Source organism: Sarcophilus harrisii, chromosome 5 (assembly GCF_902635505.1).
Source record: "Sarcophilus harrisii chromosome 5, mSarHar1.11, whole genome shotgun sequence".
Lineage (NCBI taxonomy): Eukaryota > Metazoa > Chordata > Mammalia > Dasyuromorphia > Dasyuridae > Sarcophilus > Sarcophilus harrisii.
Window position 1 is genome coordinate 106646627 of NC_045430.1, and position 22858 is coordinate 106669484.

At 44.0% G+C, this 22858-nt stretch overlaps 1 protein-coding gene across 2 annotated transcripts; it reads right to left on the reverse strand.

Annotated features, from left to right (window-relative positions):
- Nucleotides 1-985: 985 nt before the first annotated feature.
- On the reverse strand, nucleotides 986-22317 carry PTPN6 (protein tyrosine phosphatase non-receptor type 6). 2 transcript variants are annotated; one of them, XM_023504561.2, is made up of 16 exons: nucleotides 22149-22317; nucleotides 18814-18936; nucleotides 18388-18582; nucleotides 15673-15862; nucleotides 15212-15328; nucleotides 14974-15087; nucleotides 10671-10767; nucleotides 10300-10379; nucleotides 9795-9944; nucleotides 8153-8284; nucleotides 7819-7973; nucleotides 3048-3115; nucleotides 2651-2802; nucleotides 2454-2542; nucleotides 1463-1595; nucleotides 986-1246 (listed from the first exon to the last, which is right to left on the reverse strand). In XM_023504561.2, the coding sequence occupies exons 1-15, from the start codon at nucleotides 22160-22162 to the stop codon at nucleotides 1481-1483; spliced, it is 1791 nt and encodes a 596-aa protein (XP_023360329.1). In that variant the 5' UTR covers nucleotides 22163-22317; the 3' UTR covers nucleotides 986-1246; nucleotides 1463-1480. The 2 variants fall into 2 exon arrangements, with proteins under 2 accessions (XP_023360329.1, XP_012406196.1); XM_012550742.3 differs by lacking the exon at nucleotides 22149-22317 and adding an exon at nucleotides 19086-19241.
- Between the last annotated feature and the right edge of the window lie 541 nt (nucleotides 22318-22858).

Here is a 22858-nt window from a genome sequence, read left to right on the forward strand (position 1 = left end):
TACAAAGACTTGAGGTGAGGTCACATGTCACCCCAGGATCTTCTTGGTGCAAGTCATCCTAATGTCCTGTAAGTCTGTGTCAAGTGCCCCCTTCTGCCTGAGCCCTTTTCTGCTCTCCCCCCAATGTCTTCCTCCCTAATGGTATCTAGTATTGGTTGGGATCAGTGGTTTCTCTTTTAAACTAAATAAATTCCCTGAAGGCAAGAATTGTTTCAGGTTTATGATTGACGGGTGCTTTTTTTTCTCCTGGTATCCCACATCTTAAAGGCACAGTCCTAGGCACACAGTTGGCACTTAATTTTCATTGATTAAGCTTTTATATTTATCCTTATTGAATGTCATCTTATGGTGAGTTCCCTGAGAACAAGGACTTTCTTGTGCATGTTAGCATAGCATTAGTCATAGAGTAGACTCTCAATAAATGCTTGCTGATTTATCAGCTTTCAAAAAGAAAAGAAAAGAAAGAAAAAAAAATAATGTTGTCTTATTAGATTCATCCAGGAGCAGCTAGGTAGCACAGTGGACAAAAGAACAGCTTTGGAGTAAGAGGACCTGAGTTCTAATCCAACCTCAGATATTTACTAGTTGTATGAACTTGGCTAAGTCCCTTAACCCTCATTGTCTCTTCAAGAAAAAAAAATTAGCCCAATGCTCCAGCCTCTCAGAACAGCGTGTTAATTATCCTTCCCTGATTTTTGTCGTTTGCAAAGTTGGTAGAAATCTATATTTTCTTGCAAGTTATTTATTGATAAAAATACTAAGCAGTAAGTGCAAGTGCATCTCAGGGATTAAAGTCTACTGTTTGAGTTCAGCAGTCCCAGTCTCTCATGAGTCTTCCTTTTCATTTCTAGTCTCAGTTGGTTCTGTCTGTCACCCTTTCTGGATGTCTAATCACAAGGATGTTTCCTTTGTGGGCCGGGGGCCCCCCACATCCCCACCCCCTTTCCACGACATCCCTTCCACACACACCTCACAGGAACACACAGACTGAAGAAGTGGGGGCTTTATTTACAAGAATGGGGGATAGCTGGGGTCCCCTTGGCTTCCATGGGCTATGTACAGTGGCCAGCGTAGGCAAGGGGAGTAGGAGGAGGGGTGGAGGTAAAGGTATTAAATTAGAAAAGGGGCGACTGAAAGGGAGGGAGGGGGAAGCCAAAGGACAAATACCCGGATGGAAGGAGGGGAGAAGAGGCTGTGTCCTAAGTAAGTCACTAGAAGCAGACATCCTCTGTCGTGTGGGACCAGCCTGCAGAGAAAGAAGGAAAGTGGGAGTGAGGGGGACGTAGAAAGGAGCCTGCAAAGGGGAGGGAAGTTCCTGGGCAGGGAAAGGTCTGGGTGGGGGTAGAGGAAGTTGTGAGCCTCAGGGGGTCCATTTGAGAAAACAGGGGCAAAGGGAGAGGGCGGGGGTAGAAGTCCCAGAGGACGGAGGGGTTGGTAATCACAGCACTATGGGAAGAGTTACCCTGGAATCCCCAAGCGGTCACTTCTTCTTCAAGGAGCCTTTAGTCTTCTCCTTTTCAGCTGACCGCTGTTTCTTCATCTTTTCTTCCTTCTTACCTTTGCTCTGCAGATTCTCGTACACATCCTCCCGGTGTCTGCAGGGGCAAGGGGGTGCAGAGAGTCATGCAGGGAGAGGAACAGGGGGAAGGGAGGGTGGAGTCGGATGGAGGCCGGGGGTGATGGAGCTGCTGCTTCTCCTAGGGTGGGCGCACTGTTTGCCCCCAGAAAAACCCTGGGAACCGATGTGCACTTTAGCCCCCTCATTTTCTGAGTCTAATCTTCCATTTGGGAAAGGGGAGGAGTGAGGACCAGGAAGGGAGAGGTCTTTCTAGCCCCCCTAACTTAACCGGGGCAGGGGACTAGACAAGCTATAACCCAGAAAACCCTTAGGTACCAGCTCTGACACTTCCTAGCAAAATATGACTTGAGTTTCATACTCTATAAAAGGGAAGGGACTGGTCTAAGTGATCTCTAGGGCCCCTTTCCAGTTTAAAAAAAAAAATTTACATGACTAAGTAACTGCAATAATGTAAATGGAAAAATAATTTTTTTAAGTAGTGGGGTGGGGGAAATTGATAGTGGCCAAGTTTGGTCCTCGACCAAAGTTGAAAAAAAGGTACTTGCCTCCCTTCTTTGCAAAGGAGGATGCAGTGTGAGGGGCTGTGGGTATAGGAAGCTACATATATTGTCAGACATGACTGATACATCAATTGCTTCTCCCTCCTCCCCTTTCTTTTTTAATCTTTTAATTTTTTAATAAGGGATGATTTTTTTTTTATAGAAAAAGGGAAGGACAACATTCAAAAATAAAGATTTTTTTAAAACTTATGTGACCTATGTCTACTTTTCTTCCCTTAGACAATATTTAACTTTAGTCTTTGGAGAAAAAGGAAGCTGAGTTGGCGTCCAGAGGCCCCTAAAGGTCACGGTTAGAAGGCAGGGGAGTCACTCACTTGGAGGAGGTCCGGGTGGCCTTAGCGTGGGCATTCTTCATGGCCATAGGGTACCCGAGGTTCCCATACTCCGACTCCCCCTGGCCTTTCTGGGAACGGGAGAATGAGTGTCATAGCCCGGCCAATTTCCGCCCTTTTCTTTGCCCCCAGACAAGCCAGCTTCTGCTTGGGCCATTGTCCTGCCTCCCAGTTCTTACCTGCATGATATCTAGTTTCCTCTTGGTGGTCTCAATGAACTGCGCAATAGCCATGTAGATGAACTTGTACTGGGCCTCCGTCTGCACCATCCCTGAGCGCTGGGCCCGGACCATCTGGATGGTTTTCTGGATATCGATGTCGCAGTCCAGACCTGGGAGGTGGAAGGATAACTGATGAGTGATCGGGGACCCGGACATCCTCCCTTCCTGTTAGCATGAACTGCATGAACAGGATCTGGTATTCTCATCACAGACAGGAGCTATCTATCAGATTCAAGTAGGGCTGAAGAGGGGCAGGGAAAGGGAAAGCGAGTCATGAGAAGAACGATATTCCCTCTTCTCCCCCCTAGTCCCAAGGTACTGGAGAAAGCCATTCCTCCTACCTCCCACCCCTCACCTTTTGTGGAAATGGCCTCCATGATCATGTCGATGACAATGATGGTCCCAGTCCGTCCAATGCCAGCGCTGGAGAGAAGGGGAAAAGTGGGGAAATCAGGGATGGGGGTCAGCTGGCTTGGGGGTATGCTGATGGGGTCCCTACTGCCCACCGATGCTGATTAGGAAAAGACAAGAGGTTCGAGGGGCAGAGAGACAGCAGCCACTATTAAGAATGCAAAGGTAGGGACTCCTACCAATAGCTCCTTCGCCCTTCCCCAAGTTCTCTGAAGGTTTGCCCTTTACCCTGTTCTCATTTAGTCTCAATTCCCCAGTCCCTTTACAATCATTTCTCTCTTTCTAAGGACAATCTAAGTCATAGGTTCAGAAGAAAGAACGTGGAAAGGTTGACGGTATAATTTTTACATTTCACTCTTCTTGTTTCTTCTTTATTTCATTTAAGCCTGATTTTAGTGAGACCTGCATTCTGATTTCATTTAAAAAAAAAAAAAAAGACATGGAGATTTGAAGAGACTTTAGAGGTTGCCAAGTCCTTTAATTTTTTTCGATACCAGATTTGTGATTTCATCTCATTGGTATGAAAGACTTTTTACTGTGGAAACCCTCTCTACTAATGAAGGTGAACTATAACTTTAAAAATCTTTTTTTTTTTTTTTTTGGGGGGGGGAGGTATGAGTGACTTGCCATGGTCACATTTGAACTCAGATCCTCCTGACTTCAGTGCCGATGCTCCATCCGCTGTACCACCTAAAGTCTTAAAAAGCTCCCTGGGAGCAGTTGGTGAAGAGTTTACCCCTTGATATGGGGCAAGGGAAGGATATACATGGATCCTGACTGTGTCAGTACACAATGCCATGTCCCTACTACCAAGAACAGAGGTTCATGCCCTTCTCTGATGAAATCTCAATCAATAAACATTAAGTGCCAATTATACCTGCTACAGGCCAGGCACTGTGCTAGGGAGGCAAAAAGAGGCAACAGACAGTCCCTGCCCTTAGGAAGCTTACAATCTAAAGAGCGAGATGTACAGACAAGCTATTCCAGGACAAATAGGAAATAATTAGCAGAGGAAAGGCACTGGAGTTAAGAGGGGAGAGGGAAGACTTCCCGTAGCAGGTGGGATTTTAATTGGGACTTAGAAGAAGCCAGGAAGATCAATAGTCAGAGCAGAGGAGGGATCGTGTTCCAGGAAGGGGGGACAGTCATAGAAAATGCCCTCAGCCAAGGCTTGGAGTGTCATGTGCAGGTGAACAGTCGTGTTCTTAGAACAGTCAATGTCAATCCTCTAGAGCCTAATTCACATGTGACTCTCTCCATGAAGTTTTCACTAAACTCAAAACTTCACACACAACATAGATTTCATAACTTGAAATTTTGTTTTACAATATTTTATAATATTACAACAAAAATATTTGAATATTTTACACTATTTACAATATGTATTTTGTAACATAATATTTTATTATGTATACCACACAATCTGTGTCTCTGTCTTATGCTAATGTTTTTCAATCGTGTCTGATTCTTCATGACCCCATTTGGGGTTTTCCTGGCAAAGATACTGAACTGTTTCCATTTCCTCTTCCAGATCATTTTGCAGAAGAGGAAACTGAGACAAGCAAGATTAAGTCAGTTCCCCAGAGCTACACAGCGAGTAAGTGTCCAAGACCGAATTTGAACTCAGTTTCTTCTAATTCCAGACACGGCATTCTGCCCACTTTGCCATCTAGCTGCCCCAACTCATAAATTTATTTCAACTATGTATTTCCTTTACTACCTGGCACTGAATATGGTCAACACATTTGTTTTATTAATAACAACAGTAACCTAAAGAATCACTTTTAAAAATTTATAAATGGCTATATATGTATATACATAAATATATTTATGTACACAGATATAGATAGATACATAGGTAGATGGATGGATAGATTGAATTTCAGTTTCTCCATAATTAAGATAAATATTTATCTTAATTATGGAGAAACTGAAATTCAGAGCTACATAGCCTATAACAGTTCTTCCTGACTCCAGTCCAACAGTCTATCTACTTACATCCACCAACTCTCTTTAATTTAAAGATGAAATCACTTCTGTTAACAGATAAAGAAACTGAATCCATACCCTGCTCTCTCCTAGTTCCTCCAGCCCTATCCCTTCAGTTCCCAAGTTTTCCCTCTTGGTATTAGAATCTCCCTAGGCTACTTTTCCCCCTCCCAAGGTCTCCTCACCAGCCTTCCATCCTACCTTATTTCACCCCATGGTTCCGTGGCCCTTCCCTCTCTAGAGTGTCTTTCTGTTCTGCCTTTGGGAATTCCTCCTTTAAAAATCTCATTTTCACAATAAATAAAAATAAAAGAAAATCTAATTTTCCCTTTTACCCCAAACTCTCATGAGAAGGCTGCTCTCTGCAGGCCGTATGGGACATGGGACAGAAGGCAGCACTGGGTACCCAGAAGCTGGGCTCTCTGGAGTAGATCCTCCAGTCTAACTACGGGGAAGATATCCCTCCCCAGGAGTGTTAGAACTCAGGTGTTTAGGCTCCCAGTCCCCCGCCCACATCATAGTAGGTCTGTCAGTCTGGTGGCCTGAGTCACACTAATTTCAAACCCAACTTGTCAAAAATAGATTCACCCACTTCCTTCCTGTAACGTCTAAATAAAGGCCATGGGGATTTTGAGAAGTTTGGTCCAGGGAGCCGGCGGGGAATGGTGCTTCCGGGGAGGCTGCTTCTCTCTCTGCCCAAGATGCCCCAAGATGATGAGGGTGGGACCTGGAGCTCGTGTCCGCACACCAATCTCAGTTCTGATGAGACCAGTTCTGCCGTTTTCTTTCCCCCTTTCTTCCTATGACCAGCATCTTTTCATCCCCACCCCCCACTTATAGGAAGTGAAAACAGAGAAATCATGTAATCCTCATAGACATGATGTGGGGGTCAGCCCTGACAAAAGGAGCTTGGGCAAAATACAGTCCAGTTCTTCCCCATCTAACTTAGATCTCAAACTGATTTCTTGGAACCATCTTAGAGATCCAAATCTCTCATTTTACACATGGAGAATACTGGAGCCCAATTCAACTCAAATGAATTCCACAGGCATTTATTAAATGCCTTCTAAATGCAAGGTACAGGGGATGCAAAAACAAAAATAGAAACAAAAAAAAAAAAATTCCTCCCCCCAAAGAGTTTACATTCTACTGGCAGAGATGTACTGTGATTTGCTTAAGATGGCACAGTTAAAAAGTGGCCAAGCTGGGATCAAGAACTCCTGAGTCTCAGACCAACCAATGCTGATCCCCCCCACCCCAACTAATGTCTCTCTTTCAAGCCCTAATCCCAGGGATAGAGCACATGGCTGGAGGTCCCTAGTGTTGTCCAATTCCTATTCAACCCAGAATGGCATTTCATCAAGATGAAAACAGTAAGCAGGAGGGCTCCTAGGGAAATCAGTTAACCCATTTCTCCTACTGAGCAATAGTACCTTTCTGCCTTCAGTCCTATATTCCTAATAGATCAGTGATAATTTGACTCTTGTAGGAAACACTTCTCCCTTTTCCCTACATTGTCCAGATTGGGAAGCCTTAGGGTATGTATGGGTAAGCAAAGCATTAACAGAAATTCCAAAAAGGCGGTGATGTGAGCCTACAGCTCTTAAAGTTTCAGAGAAAAAGGCTGGGATCAGGCAGGAGCCCTCCAAAGAACATTTTTCAGAAAAAAGGGAAGGTTCCTCTTGGAGGGGATAATGTTTAATTAAGTGGGTACCCAAGCTCTGGGTCATAAGATTTAGCACTAGAATGGCTCCTGGACACCAGCCAGAATGACTGCATCACTTTGCTTCTATTATTACCTCTAAAATTACCTCTATTACTTCTATTATCTATTACCTCTAAAATAAGAGCCAGCGAGGATTGTGGTCAGAAAGCTGGCCTATGACTCTCGATCTGAATTCTCACCCTGAATAATGTAAATTGTGTGATTCTGGGCTAGTCACTGAAGTCCCCTAGCTTTATAAAGAATCTGGTTTGGGTTCTCATCTGTATATGGAAATGGTTGTATTTATGGATGATTTTTTAGTTCACAATAAAAATGGTTTTTAATTAAAAATTCAAATCTCATATTCTGGGTGGCTCTTTAAGACTAAGAGCAGCAAGGCAGCTGCTTGTCTGAAAAGGTAAAAGGAGTTTCCTTACTGAGTTTCCTATATATAGATGAAAACCAATCCACCTCCACTCCATCCTCACCCCCCCCCCCAAAAAAAAAAAAAAAAACAGGGCTGGAGTTCTGAATCTGTGGCCTACAGACTCCTAGAAGGTCTGTGGATAAGTTTTAGAGGGTCTGTGAACTTGAATGCTCTGGGAGTCAATACAAAGTCCTCTGTTTGACATTGACAGCCCTTTACAACAGGCTCCAAACTCCCTTTGCTACTTTACTAAATAGAGCCCTTCTTCCCAATTCCACCACTCCAGAAAAACTGGTTTTCTTGCTGTTCCTCCATTTTCCAACCCTGTGCCTTCACAATGCCAGTCCCCCAAGGCTGGAACACACTCTTTCTAACCCTCTGCCTTGGAGAATCCCAGTTTCCCTCACAGACCAACTAAAGCATTTCCTCCTGGTCTCTTTTCCCTACCCCTCAAATTTCTTTTGCTTCTGCTCCCTGTTCTCCTTTTACCCCACCAGTCCTGTACTTTTCTCTGCACTTATAGGTGTGGAGGTGGGTGGGAAGAGGAAGGGTTACTCTTTGAGGGAGCAAAGAATGGAGCCTATCCCGACTCACCTGCAGTGCACTATGATGGGTCCTGCATGGGGCAGACTCTCCTGCTTCTGGTTGATCTGGTCCAGGAAGCTGAGGACACCTCCAGGTTCACTTGGCACCCCGTGGTCAGGCCAGCTAAGGTACTGGTAGTGCCAGATGTTCCTCACCAAGTCCCCCTGAGGCAAGGCATTGGGGGCATTAGTTAGCACCCCCGCCACTTGTACTCACCGTCTGCGAAGACACCATGATCTTTTCCCTCCTCTCTCCCTCTTGGGGAGGACCCGGGGAGGATGGGCAGGTACCCAAGCCCTCCTCCCCTCCTGACAGACAGAGACTCTGTGCTAGGGGAACTTACATTATCCAGGGGGGAGACCTGCAGGTTCCGGATCTTATACTCAGGGGTATCGTGCTCTTTGCAATTGGCAACAGCGTAGAGACCGTAAGACCGCTGGGTCCCAACTTCAGGCCAGTAAGGGACACATTTGTTCTGGGAAATGAAATAAGACAAAGAAGAAGTAAGAGAAGGGAAAGGAGATGGGGGGAGGAGGACTCAATGGAACTAACTAAACTTTTATCAAGTACCCACTATTACTACATGAAAGACTATGGAGAGCCTGGTCCTGAAGTCAGAAATTCAGGTGAAAGTTGAAAATAGACTATTTTCAAAGTCTCTTTCAGATCTAAATATTTTGGGGCAGCTAGATGGTGCAGTGGATAGAGCACCAGCCCTGAAGTCAGGACTGAGTTCAAATCTGGTCTCAGACACTTAACACTTCCTAGCTGTGTGACCCTGGGCAAGTCACTTAACCCCAATTGTCTAAATAAATAAATAATTTTTAAAAAATAGATCTAAATATTTTATGATTCTAGGAGCTGTGGAAAATACAAAAATGGAACAGCCCTTCTCCTCAACCTGGGATGTTGCTGTCTCACCCTTGTGAGATCACATGGTATATGATCAACTATAGGGGAAGACCTATTATAAGGAGGACTGAAGAGGAATTAAGTCCTGATTTTAATTGGATTAAAGGAATTGGGCTAAAGATATTGGATCTTCCTAAACGCCTTTCTGTCTTACTGGGCTGGCATGAATCACCCATTTTATACGTAAGATTCACAAGTTATCTTGACTTTTACTAATTAATTTGGACATCAATAAGCCTCAGTATCTACATCTATAAAATGAGAGAGTTGGGACTAAATTAGTGTTTCCCAAATCAGACTGAATCAAATTACATTTGGAATCTGTATACTTCCTAAATTCTTCCATTTGATGGAAGAGGAAAAGAAATACCAGGCAGAGGAGATATCCAGGAAACGCCACTGAGCAGAAGTTCTATTACAATATAAAAGTCAGTATGAAGGAATGGATTCAGGTAAAGCATTTAACTGGCAAAATGATTCCTAAGTCTTATGTTTACTTTAACTCTTACTCCAAATGGCATTTCTACATTGTATGCCTTCTAGGAACCAGTTACATAGTTATATTTTGTTAATAAAGGGTAATAAAATGCATAAAGGTCTTATTTCTCAAAAAAAAAAAATAATGAATGAATGCATTCTCTAACTTAGATCAATTTGTCTTCCATAATGCTACATATCTTAGGAGTTTGGACATTAAACATGGGAAGCAACAGGGTAGACTTGCAGACAAGCATGGTAAAAGAGGATGCAATGAGAAGATCCATTTTTTAAAGTCAATCCGTTTTATGAAATCAGGATTTGGGTAGTAAAAGTTTTATAGACCCATAAAATTTTAATTTGAGGGTGGCTACCTAATTTCAGCTATTGCAACCGTCTGGTTTTAGAAAATTCCTAGGATGCCTAGTAGGTCTGAGGTCCCTCGTTTTAGATCCCAGTTGGGAAATAAGCAGACTAAGTGAGGTGGAGAGGAGAGAAGAGGTCAGTAAGTAAGAAAAGAGAGCTGAGAGGAAGGGAAGAGAAGGAAGGAGGAGAGGAGGAGAAATGCACCACTGTTGGTGGGGAACATGTCTTACCCGTCCCTTCTCCACCTCCCGGGTAGTCATGACAATAACTTGGGAGTTCTCCTGCCACACCATCTGCCAAAAGTCATTAACGGTGGCATCCAAACAGCCTTGGCTGGCAATGTATACTTTGGCATTCTCGTCGGCACTCACCAGCTGGTTCTGAGATCAAGGGGAGACAAACCAATTCCTCCATTAGATTGTGAGCTCAACCACAGTAAGGATTGTCTTTTGCCTCTCTGTATCCCCAGTGCCCTGCACCTAGTAGGTAATTTATAAAAGCTTATGGACTGATGTATCTTCAGAGACAGAATCCCATCACTCTAACCTCACTCACCCCATCCCCTAACACATTAACTTTACTACAGCCCCATCTTCATCAGCGTTTTTGTTTGTCCCGGGCTCAAATCGGTGTAATGTTTATACATGCTGTCTCTTCCCATCAGTCCTTGAGAATAAAGACCCATATCTCTTCCTCCCCCTCTCTATATCCCCAGACATCAACTGGACCACTGACCTTGACATAATTAGCATTGATGTAATCAGACCCTGGGATATTGCTGTCTCGACCTTGCAGGATCACCCTGGTGTGATCAACTATAGAAAAAGACTTACTGTGAGGAAGTGAGACGACAAGAAGGGTTAAACCCTATCTCCACTGGATTATAGGAATTGAGGTAGAAATATAGGATTGCCCTAAATTCCTCCTCTCTATCTTCCCCACTCAGATTTTATCTAGAAGAAAAGGGCTTCACAGAGGAGACTTGGAAACCTAAGAGAGGGGTCTGAGACCAAAGGCAGGAGGAGAACTGTAGGGATGAAGGGTAGGGCTTAGGGCTTTCAGGGTGAAGAGGGCACTAAAGGTTCCCTGGGGAGGTGGGCTCTCACAAGGGAGGATGTTCTTGTATCGGTTCTTGCTCTTATTCTCAGGTCTCTGTCCCTCATGCCGGTCATACAAGTTCTTCACTTCCTGCTTCTGAAGACTCTGGGAGAGGAGAAAAAAAAAGACTTTAGCCAGTGGGGTAGAAGGAAGGATGGGACAAGGAAACTGGGCTGCACTGAGGCAACCCAAATTGTAAAGAAATAGAGAAAGGGAGAATGAGGAAAAGGAAAAGAAAAAAGACAAAATATAGACAACCCTAGACTGGGGGATCCGAGTCAAGAGCCTGAATGAAGATACTAAATTTGCTGGACTAGTTGCTTAGGACATGGTGTGAATGAATGGATAAATGGAAGAGTAAGTATTTATTAAGTTCCTACCATAAGCCAGAAAATAAGCACTGTGATGTAGTGATAGAGATTTGATCTTTGAGTCAGTCCTTGATTCAGATCTTACCTCAGACACAGGTCAGCAGGGGGATCCTGAGAAATACTCAGTGTTCAGACTAAAGACTACATTTGAGAGCTAGCTGATCAATATTTTTTGTTGTTGTTCAGTCATTTTTCAGGCATGTCCAACTTTTCATGACCTCATTGGGGGTTTTCTTGGTAAAAATGCTAGAGTAGTTTGCCATTTCCTTCTCCAATTCATTTAACAGACGAGGAAACTGAGGTAAATAGGGTAAGTGACTTGCCCAGGATCACATAGATAGTATTTGAAGCCAAATTTGAACTCCAGACCTGGCACTCTGTCCACTGCACTATCTAGATGCCCTTGATCAATATAAGTTGAAAAAATTGCTCACTGGAAGATTCTTTCTTTGTAAAATAACAGGAAAGGTCAAAAAGCATGTGGTGGGGACAGGGTTAAGGTGGGAAATAAGGGAGGGTGGTCTTCAATCTACACACCTGTCAAAAGAATCTTCCTAAAGCACAGATCTAACTCTATCAGCTCTCCTGCTCAGAAAACACTCCCTGGCTTCCCATTGCCTCTAGATATTTGAACTCTTTCCTGATCTGCCTGTTACCTTCCCTACCTTATTTCATACTATCTCCCTTCATGAGATCTAAGTTCCAAGCTAACTGGACTTTCTGTCATTCCCCAAACACCTCCTCTCTGCCTCTTAGACTAGTTTCCTTTGAAGCTGAGTGTAGATGCCATCAAATTCCTCTGATTTTAATGCTTTCTCCCATTTCAATTATCCTTTAGTAGAATAAGCTCCTTCAAGGGATGTTTGAGGTATTTGGATATTTTGTTTTATTTTGTCTCTAAACAGGACTAAGGACCAAGTGCCAGGCTAGGGATGCAAAGACAAAGCTGAATCAATCCCTGCCCCAGAGGAGCTTACCATGGAGCTGGGGAAGAAAACACCTAACTCTATAGATAGATACAAAAATAGACACAGGATCATTTGGGGAGGAAAATACCAGTAGCTTAGGGCAGGAGACAGGAATCAGGAAGGGCTTCATTTATGAGAGGCTGAACTAGCTGTGTTGGAGGTGCCTTCCTCAATGCTACATTCGTGATGCCTTGAAAGATACAGGAGATTCTAAGATGTGAGGGTGAAGAGGAAGAGCATCCCAGGTATAGGAGCCAAAATAAAGGGATGCAGGCAGGTGATAGAGTATGGCATGTGCATGAGTAACCAACAAGGCCAGTGTGGCTGGACCACAATGTGAATGAAAGGGAGTAGAGGGATATTCTGGCAAAGTTTAACAACTGGCTCTCTGAAAAAAAAAAAAAAAAAAAAAAAAAAAACAACAACAATTTGGACACATTACATACTTTTAGGTCTAATCTGCAGTAAGAACATTTTTTTCATTGCTTTTTTTTTTTTTTTAAAGACTGAACAACAGACAAAGCAATATGGCAAGCCTTGATTTATAGCAATGCTTGTGCTGAAAATTTAACAATCAGCTCTCAGAACCAGTGATAGGAGCTGGCTCCAGGATACTTCTGTGAATAATGGGAAAGATAGAAAGGTAGATTAAGATTAGCCTTCGAGGAAAGGGACCTGTATGTGCAAGAATGTTTGTGGCAGCCCTCTTTGTAGTGGCTAGAAACTGGAAACTGAGTGGATGCCCATCAGCTGGAGAATGACTGAATAAATTGTGGTATATGAATGTTATGGAATATTATTGTTCTGTAAGAAATGACCAACAGGATGATTTCAGAAAGATCTGGAGAGACTTACACGAACTGACGCTGAATGAAACGAGCAGAGCCAGAAGATCATTATATACTTCAACAACAATACTATATGATGATCAATTCTGATGGACTTGGCCATCTTCAGCAATGAGATGAACCAAATCAGCTCCAATAGACAGTAATGAATTGAACCAGCTACACCCAGCAAAAGAACTCTGCGAGATGACTAAGAACCACTACATAGAATTTCCAATCCCTCTATTTTTGCCTGCTTGCATTTTTTATTTCCTTCACAGCCTAATTGTACACTACTTCAAAGTCCGATTCTTTTTGTACAGCAAAATAACTGTTAGGACATGTATGCTTATATTGTATTTAATTTATACTTTAACATACTTAACATGTATTGGTCAACCTACCATCGGGGGAGGGGATGGGGGGAAGGAGGGGAAAAATTGGAACAAAAGATTTGGCAATTGTCAATGCTGTAAAGTTACCCATACATATATCTTGTAAATAAAAAGCTATTAATAAAAATTTTTTAAAAAGGGAAAAAAAGATTAGCCTTTGAAGAGCTTCAAATGTCAAAATGAGGAGTTAATTTTGATCCCACAGGTAGTAGAATTTATGGTGCAGAAGAGTGATATGATTGGACCCCACTTTGACAGTAGTGTAGAGGATGGATTGGAGCAGAAAAACCAACTGAAGACTACTGAAATAGTGTAGGTGAGGGGTAATTAAGACCTGTACCAAGACCTAGAGAACTGGATTTGAAATCATAGAGACCTAAGTCACCAGCCCTGTGACTCCTGACAACAAAGGTCAGCCTCAATTTCCTCATCTGCCTACTTATTTACTTAAAGGGGATCCTAACTGTACATCTCTCACAGGGTCGTTTTTAAGGATCAAATGAGTTGATATATATATATATATATATATATATATATATATAGCACTTTGCAAACCTTAAAGTGTTTTATAAACAGTAGCTACTGTTATAAAATAGGATGGGAGACATATGAGTAGACAGAAGAAATAGATGCAAGAAATGTGGAGGTAGAAGCAATTGATTGCATGTGTGGACTGAAGAGAGCAAATCCTCTTTTCTCATTTTTCTAAATGTTCTTACATTTTACATACCATCTCCCTTCCCCAGGTATCTACTTCCTGACTTCCCTAGCTTCCTTCAAATCCCAGTGACCATGTCATCTTCTACAGAAAACCTTTTTTGATCCCACTTAATTATAGGATCTTTTCCCTGTTGTATTTTTGATTTATCCTAAGTCTGTAGCTTGTCTGTACATATCTACTGCCCCTATTAGAATGTGAGCTTCTTGGGGGTAGGAACTGGCTTTTTATCTTTCTTTGTACGTTCAATGCTCAGCAGAGTGCCTAACACAAAAGAGATGCTTAATAAATGTGTACTGACTATTGCCCATTGGTGACCCTGCTGTTACAAACCTTGGAGACGAGAACCATGAAGGTGCCCTCAACAATAACAGAAAAATTTGGAAGAGGGGAAGGTTTGGGGGAAAAGAGAGTAAGTTCCATTTGGGACATAGATGTTTCAAGTGCTGACATGACATCTATTTTGAAGAATCTATATAGGCAGTTGGTAATATATGCCTGGAACTAAAGCAAAAATCTGTGGCCAGTTATATAGATTTGGAGTCATCAGCGCAGAAATAATCATTAAACTCATGTGAGTTGGTGAGGGAAAGTACAGAGAAAGAAAAGAAGATGGGTTGAGAGAGAGTTTTGGGGAACATCCCTAGTTACAGAGCATAATGTGCCTTGCAAACAAAAGGCTTAATACATTAACACACTTAATAAATAATAGATAATAAATTTTGTCTAATTTGACAACCAAGACTCCAAGGACAGCCACTCACAGGGCACAGAATTTTCCAGCCTTGTCTGGGGCAAAGCTTCTTAAACTGTGGGTCTTGACCCCATATAGGATTGCATAAATGAATGTGGGGATTGAAAAATTATGATTTATTATCAGGAAATGTTTGATTTGTATGCCTATTTTGTATTCCTATTTAGCAAAGATCACGTAAAAATTTCTGGGGTAAAAAGGGGTTGCAAGGGGAAATAGTTTAAGAAGTTCTGCTCAAGAGCACAACCCTGTGCATCAGCCCTTTCTTGCACACTCACCTCAAACTCCTCCCAGAATCCAGCCTTGGATGTTTCCTCTGCCTGCAGTTTCTTATTCAACTCCAAGACCCGGTTCTCAATGTCGGCGGCATTCACTCGTGTGGCATAATAAGGCTGAGGAGTCAGGAGAAAAGTGGGAAAGGAGAGTGAATGTGAGTTGGGGGGTTTGGTGGTCTGGGGCACAGCCAGGGAGGCAGGAATGGGGGGGAGCAGACACAGGGGAGAACCCTCTGCTCACCTGGCGCAGATAGACAAAGGTACCTGAAGCCTCCTCAATCCCTGACTTCTTGAAATGTTCCACCAGGTCTGTGAGGCTGTCAAAGGTCTCAGAGCCACCCACTGTGTAACGGCCGGCCTGCAACCAAAATCAGAGGTGTGACAGTGGTGAAAGTGGAAGAGAAATCCCCTCCAAGCTCAGATGACAAGGGCAAACAAACCTCCTTCATGTCCTCCTCATCTCCCTGACCCTGAGAGCTAACCCTGGAACTCCAACCCCTCCTAACCCCGTTACCCTTTAAGCAGGGAGGCAGTGCCCTGGGAGTAAGATGCAGGCTTTTCTCACAGGTTTTTGGAGAAAATATCTCCATTCATAGTCTTTCCAGATGAGAGGCGGGGGCTGTCTGACCCCCTGGCACCCACAGCATCCTCTGTCTGCACAGACCCCAACTTTTGCCCCTGCTGCCACCATGTTCGTCTCACCTCACACATTACTTTGACATGAGTGACCCTGAGTGGGGAGCCGGGCCCAGCCTTGGGCTGGTCATTGAGGATGGACAGCACAAAGTCACCAGGCTGGCTCAGGCTCTCACGGACCAGAAACGTCCAGGGTTCGCCCTTGGCCTGAAGCAGCGTCTCGGCCTGGGCCCCAGACATGTGGCCATGGTACCACCTGAAGGGACAGAATAAGGGAGAAGGGCAGAGAGTTGGGGGGAGAAATGGGATCAGAGAAAGGGAGAAACTGGGACTCAGAAAGAGGGAAAGGGAGGAGAAGACAGAAGTTGGGAAAGTCCAAGAGAAGCTCAAAGACAGGAAACCTCTGATTAGGGAACAGAAATGAGGACATTCAGCCTGGGAGGAGATGGGAGACAGGCTAAGATGGAGAAAGGTGGAGATAGAAATAGATTCAACAGGTGACCATTTAATATTTCTATGTGCCAACTCAGAATAATCTCTGTCAAATAAACAGAGATTAGGAAAGACAGGAAGTCACATGAGGAAGAAAGTCCTGGAAGATAGCCCCAAGGGAGAGCATCCGGTGCCAGGCTTGGAGGGGATACCAAGGAAGACCCCCCCAGATCCTATCTCAATAGAGAGAGGGACAGGTTGGGGGCCACGGGGTAGAGAGGTCAGGACAGAAAGCAGAACTGGAACCTTCCCCCCACCCCCCAAACCTGTTCCCTAAAGGAAATAGTTAACCCAGGGCTGCCCAGCCCCACAGGAAAACACGTGATGGAAAAAGCAAAAAGCTCCCTCTGGGGAGAGAGTGAGAAGTGAGGTTTCCTCAGACTAGGGGGATGGGGGGGGGGGTAAAGATTTTCCAACCGCAGGGATGATGGGGAGGAGGGGGAGGGTAAGACAGACAGAAAAAGAAGTTAATTTTTTTCAATGCTAGTCTAGAGGAGGCCGGAGCTACAGTGACCACTGACCTAAGGACCCAAAGATTTTCTCTCCAGACCTCACCTCCCAATCCCACGACTAAGCCAAGAGGATTCTGCTCCAGAAATAGACCTGCCCCCTTCCCGTCCCCCCCCCTCATTGAAGAGCAAGGGGCTCTAAAGTCTGGTCCCCAACCTTCAAAACAGGATGAGGAAGTGTCCATGCAAATAATGACTAGCCCACAGGCTGGTAATCAAGTACAGAAGGAACAAATGCAAATTCCCAAGAGAAACCACTCAGAAGAGAAAGGAAAGAGAAAGGAAGAAAAGTACGATGGGGAACGTTGTTGGAGTATTCTCCCTTTTCTATCCAGAGTGTTTCTTGGGACAGCTTAGACATCCTGGTTGGGGAGAGGGGTGACCAACCATTGGTGGTCATCTCTTTGAAGCTCTCCCTTGGTCTGGTCTTTCTTAACATCCAATCCTTAGTTCTGCCCCAGCTTCTTTTAATTCCTTTTCTTGCACGCCTTGACCACAATGCATTTGCCACTGTTATCCCTATGGTTGATTCAAATTCTTCTTTGTTAAGTCCCTCCATAGCACCCACTGTTCCTATATTCTATATTCCTGTTCTAGGTTGGGATGAGAAGAAGAACTAAAAGAAGATGGTGGATGTGTAAAAAAACAAAAAGTCACAGAGAGGGAGCACGATGGAATTAATAAGGAAGGAGGGAAAAATTGAGATGGGGTATCAAGTCTGAAACTCCTTAAAAAATAGTGAATAATAGTCATATCCATTCTCCAGGACTCTATTCTTAGCCCTGTCCTGGTCAATATTTTAAATCAATGACTAGGAATAATGGTATAGAAAGCCTCCTTAACTAGTTGACACATAATGTATACATGACAAGAAGAGCTAATATACAAGAAGAGCTAATAACAGAAACAGGATTCAATATGTGCTCACCAACTGGTTGCACAAGAAAAGGACCAGCCAACATGACTTGGCAGAAGCTAATGTGAAAGACTGGGATATTTCAGTTGATTCCTAGTTTAGTTTCAGAATCATGAAATCTTAGATTTGGAAAGACACAAGAGGTTTTCTAGTCCAACAAAAACCTAAATACAAATGCTTTCTGCAACATAATCAACAAATGGTCATCTGGCCTTCCTCAAAGACTTCCATGGACCAAGAACACTGTAATACAGCTGTTTTTAAAAATCTAATGCAAAATTATAAAAGTATTGTCCAGATTAAGATAGGAAATGGTTCCCTGGAACTCTGATCAGGTCAAGTCTGGTATATGGCACTCAATTTTAGGCACATTTTACAAGGTAAAAATATATATGCTATATTGGTCTACAAATAATGTCAGAGGAGGAAAGATTAACATGACTGGGGATATCTAGGACAGAGAAGAGAAGACTGAGGGAGAATATGATATCACGTAGGAAAAGAAAGAAATATATTTCGTGTAGTCTCAGATCAAAGAATGAGCAGTAATCGATAGAAAATAACAAGGTGGATTTTAGTCCAAAAAAAAATGAAGTTTTTAGAAAGAACTAGAGCAGCTGATCAATGGAATGCTACCGTTTGGGGTAATTAAGTGTCCAATTGGAAAGCAGATAGCCATCTGACAGATATGCTGTAAAGGAATTCTTGCATTGGGTGGGGACAGATGGCTTCTGTGGTGGAGGGGTAGGATGGAACAGCTTTGCTGTTTTTACATTAGATTTGCCTTGCCTTACCAAGAGTCAAAGGTCAAGGCTACCCTCACCTTTCAGTGGGATTCAGAAGTTAGGGGTAATGTTGCCTTACCTCTCACTGGTGGGGTCAGAGCAGTTGAGGGGATACTTGAGGTGGATAATGGTGCCATCACGGTCCTGCAGGACGCCCTGTTGTTGAGTGTAATATTCCACCAGCTCTGTTAATGTAGCAAACTTCTCTCCTCCATAGAGATCATAGAAATCCCCTGAATTCTGGATGCGGATGTGGGTTACTTGATCTCCTACCCTGTGGGACACGAACCAGAATCAGTGAGAATGGGAGGAGAAATGGAAAGGGAAAGAAAGCAAAGGGATAGAACAAAACCAGAGGATCAGGCAGGGAGCGGCTTGGAAGCCCAAGGCCCAAGGGAGCCCTAAGGAACATCACCCAGACATGGGGAGGTGACCTGGAAGTGGGGAGGCCAAGGGATGAAGGGCAGGAGCAGAGACGCCAGGGAAAAAGGAACAGGACACCAACCTGACTGAGAGGGAAAAGTCTCCCTGGTTCTTTCGGCTGGGCCGGGCCAAGAAACTCCCATGGACCCCGCGGCCCTTCAGCAGAGTCTCAGCATCCAGCCCACTGAGGTCTCGGTGGAACCACCTGTGGAAGGGAACCCACAGCTGGGGAGGGGGACCACGAGAGGCCTGGACAGGCCGTCCAGACCCCAGAACTGAGCCTCCCTTTTCTGGGCACAAAGGAGCACCTGCTCCCCTGGGCCACCCCCAGCATTCTGCCCCCAGGGTCCTTACCGCACCATCCTGGGCAGATTTCCTGCAGTGAAAGATGAGTGAGGAAGGAGGACAGAACAGATGGGGGGTCCAGCTTTCCCCAGTACCAGAGCTCCCAGCCCCTCCTTGCACTGGCCCCCAGCTCCCTGAGACACCACTAGTACAGGGCAGCTGGAGGGGGGGGAGGCGGGGACAGGAAGGGGCGAGGCCAGACCCCCAGAAGGAACTCACTTCTACTTCTCCTTTTGTGGACGAGCTGAGAAAGCAGAGCTTGGCGGTGGTGATAGTGCTGGAGCCCATCTCATACAAGCGTGTGATTTCTTAACACACATGCAGCATGTCACACATACACGCAAGTGCGTGGTGACAATATGAGCACAAAAACGCAGGCTCGAGCACACACCTGCTCACAAAGGTCCCACACGTGATTGCACACGGAAGAGCGTGTTCATGTGCATGGGAGACAAGTGCATCTAACAGAGGAACTGATGGCTTCTCACTTCTCTTCCCTCCTCCAAATCCCTCCTCCAACTTGACTGATGATCTCCAGGCAGGCTTGGGGCAGAGCTTGCTTGGGCTCCCCACTTATGGGACAGACTAGACAGCTCCACCAGAAGGGAGGGACAGAGAGTGCAGTAAGCAGCAAATGCAGAACCCTGCCTTCCCTGAAGTCAACTCTTAAGACTATGGGAAGGATATAATCAATCAGCAAAATGGTGAGGAAAACGTAATTCCCACACCAAGAAGGGACAGCATTCTGGGAGAGAAACTGACCCAGAGCATCCGGGCATTCTGGGAGAGAAACTGACCCAGAGCATCCCCAAACAGAGGGCTGGGCATTCTGGGAGAGAAATTGACCAGAGCATCCAGAACAGGGAGCCGGGAATTCTGGGAGAGAAACTGACCCAAAGTATCCCCAAACCAAGGGCTGGGCATTCTGGGAGAGAAACTGACCCAGAGCATCCCCAAACAGAGGGCTGGGCATTCTGGGAGAGAAATTGACCCAGAGCATCTCCAAACTGAGGGCCGGGCATTCTGGGAAAGAAATTGAGCAGGGCACCCAGAACAGGGAGATAGGCACTCTGGGAGAGAAACTGACCCAGAGCATCCTGGGAGGGAGCCAGGCAGGATGAGGACATTGGGACAGGACACCAAAGGCTATACTTTCTATTGCCTAAGGACAGAAAGGAAGGAAAGGGAAGTGTTGACTTTGAAGGAGATCCATCCCAGTGAGAACAGTCTGAGAGATTCCCACACAAGATCATATTCAAACTATATTACAGCATATCACTGTCTCCATTACCAAATATTTATTGAGCAACAACTAATATATATACTTGAACTAGGCCCTGATGCTAATTACTTCTCAGTTAGTTAATAAGCGCATATTATGCTTATTATAGGCCAAGCACAGAACAAAGAGCTGGCTATATGAAGAGGGGTGAAAGGACTGTCTGCTCATGGAGCTCATATTCTAGACCAGTGGTTCTCAAAGTATGGTTTAGAGAATCCTGGGGGTATCTGAAAACTACAAATTCAAAATTAGTTTTTATTTCTAATATTTATTTTTGTTATAATAATGTAAGGGGGAAACCTCTAGATACTTCCTTAAAATAAGGTATTTAAAGATAGAAAAATTACAAAGGAAATAAGAGTTATCAAAAATAATTTTTTTAAAGTTCAGGAATCTTAGATTAAAATCTTTAGTACTGGGAGTTAAATAAATGCTTATTGAATGATGATTCTGGAGTAAATTATTGTGTTAAAGATTTTTGAGGGGAGCATTAGAATATATACAAAAGCAATGCTTTCAGAAGGCTGATAAAGTAACACTGTATATATAAGAAGCTTAAAAGGAAAGGGATAAGAATTTCTCTAGTGCCTACTACATACTGGCATTTTACAAATATTATCTCATTTGATGCTCAAACAGCACAGGGAAGAAGATGCTGTTATTATTCCCATGTGAAACTAAGACAGGGGTAAGTGATCTTCGAAGGATCTCATTGACAGTAATTGCCTAAGATGGTCTTTCCTGTCTCTAGTTCTGAAGCTGTTATCTCCCATGCCGCCTAACTGACTCTAAAAAGAGAAAAAAGATCGAAAGCAGAGGAATTGTTTCAATACAAGCAGGGGAGAACAAGGGACTGAATTGCAGTAGTGAGAGAGAGTGTGAAGAATTTACAGACTTAGTGGCAGTCCTTTTAGGCCAAGTCCTTCTTGAAAAAAATCTCATTTTTTATAGACTCTTCCAGCACTTATAACAGTGTTATATGCTCAATAGGGGTTTAATAAATGTGTGTTGAAATTTAAGCAAAACAAAACACTGAAAGGAATTTATTACTATTCAAAGTCCAGGGGAGGAGGAATCAAAAGATGATTCTGAGATTCTGGGCCTAAGAGCCTGGAAGAATGACAGAAAGAAGTTGAGTTTGGGGGACAGTTTCAGGTGGAGATATCTGCCCAGGAAGCAGAGATGTCGGGAGATCATAGATTTGAGGAGTGCCCCCTCCCCTAGAAAAAAAAGAGGCAAAATCTACACAGGTAAGATGAATGAATGGGTGGATGGAACTAGAAAAATAAAACCAGGAATCTGAATGCTCCAGTCTTGAGAAACACTCACATTTGGGGAAAGAAAGAGGAAGTCAGACTGGCAAAAAGATGTCATAGAAGTTATCAAAGTTAAACTATGTATCTCCCCTCCCTCTTTTCTCCTAGCTTACACTGAAGTTTAGTAACCATTGTTTTGTAGGGAGGACAGGGCTTGGGGGGGAAACTGAGGTATATTGAGGCAAAGCCAGAGGGGATATGTGAATACAAATCTCTCAAGAGCAAAAATCCAACTTCCCCTTTCTTTTTTCTCAAATAAAGTATCCTAGTACAAAGCATACCAGCTAGTTAATGGCCAGTCTGTGTTGACTACCACCATCTAGAAAATTAAGACCTGCTCCCTCTCTACTCCCCCACTTCCTGAATTCCTCTTCCTCCAGGTGACAATACCTTTCCTCCCTAGCTTCATCGATTCTAACAGTACTCAGGTCCAAATAGTAGAAGCTGGAGGGCGCCAGGAACTGGGGGACTTACCCCGCGGACAGCATCTCCTACAAAAGCTGGGTCTGAGTGGGCAGCCAGAGCCGGGGCCAGGTGAGGTCACTGAGCTCAGTGACTAGTACAGCCCACACAGGCCTGCCAGTCCAGGTAAGGGAGAAAACTCTGGAAAACTGGAGATTTCCTAATCTATCCCAGGTCGGGGCAGTGGCAGCACAAAGACAGCCTACTAAGTTAATGATCCAGAGAGGGGACCCGTGTCCGGAGGCGGAGCAGGCACAGGGACCGCCCTACCTGGGCAGGTTTTCTCTGAATCACCTACAAATCCTGGCTTGTCTCCTTCCGCTTTTTCCTTCCCCTTGTTGAGCAGATCCACTGGGGATTGAGAAAGAACTTGGGGGAAAGCCAAGGTAATACCGGGAAGTCACCTTGAATTTTCATCCCTACCTAAGGGAACTAAGATAGGGGAGAGGGGAGGCGTGTTCAAAAAACAAAAACTAAGGGTCCATTTTAAGATTTAGAGCTGTAATTGAACTTCAGAAATCTTCTAACCCAATTTTCTTATAGTGCAGATGGAAACACTTGAGGCCCAGAATTGAGATGGCTTAAATTTGCAGTAAAATAGCAGTTAAGAGTCCAAACATAGATGCCAAATTAAGGTAGAACTTCATAAATCTATCCCTCCTTTAACTACAATTCTACATCTTCTACTTCATTCTCCGCTCTATCTGCAAGAGACCTTAGCC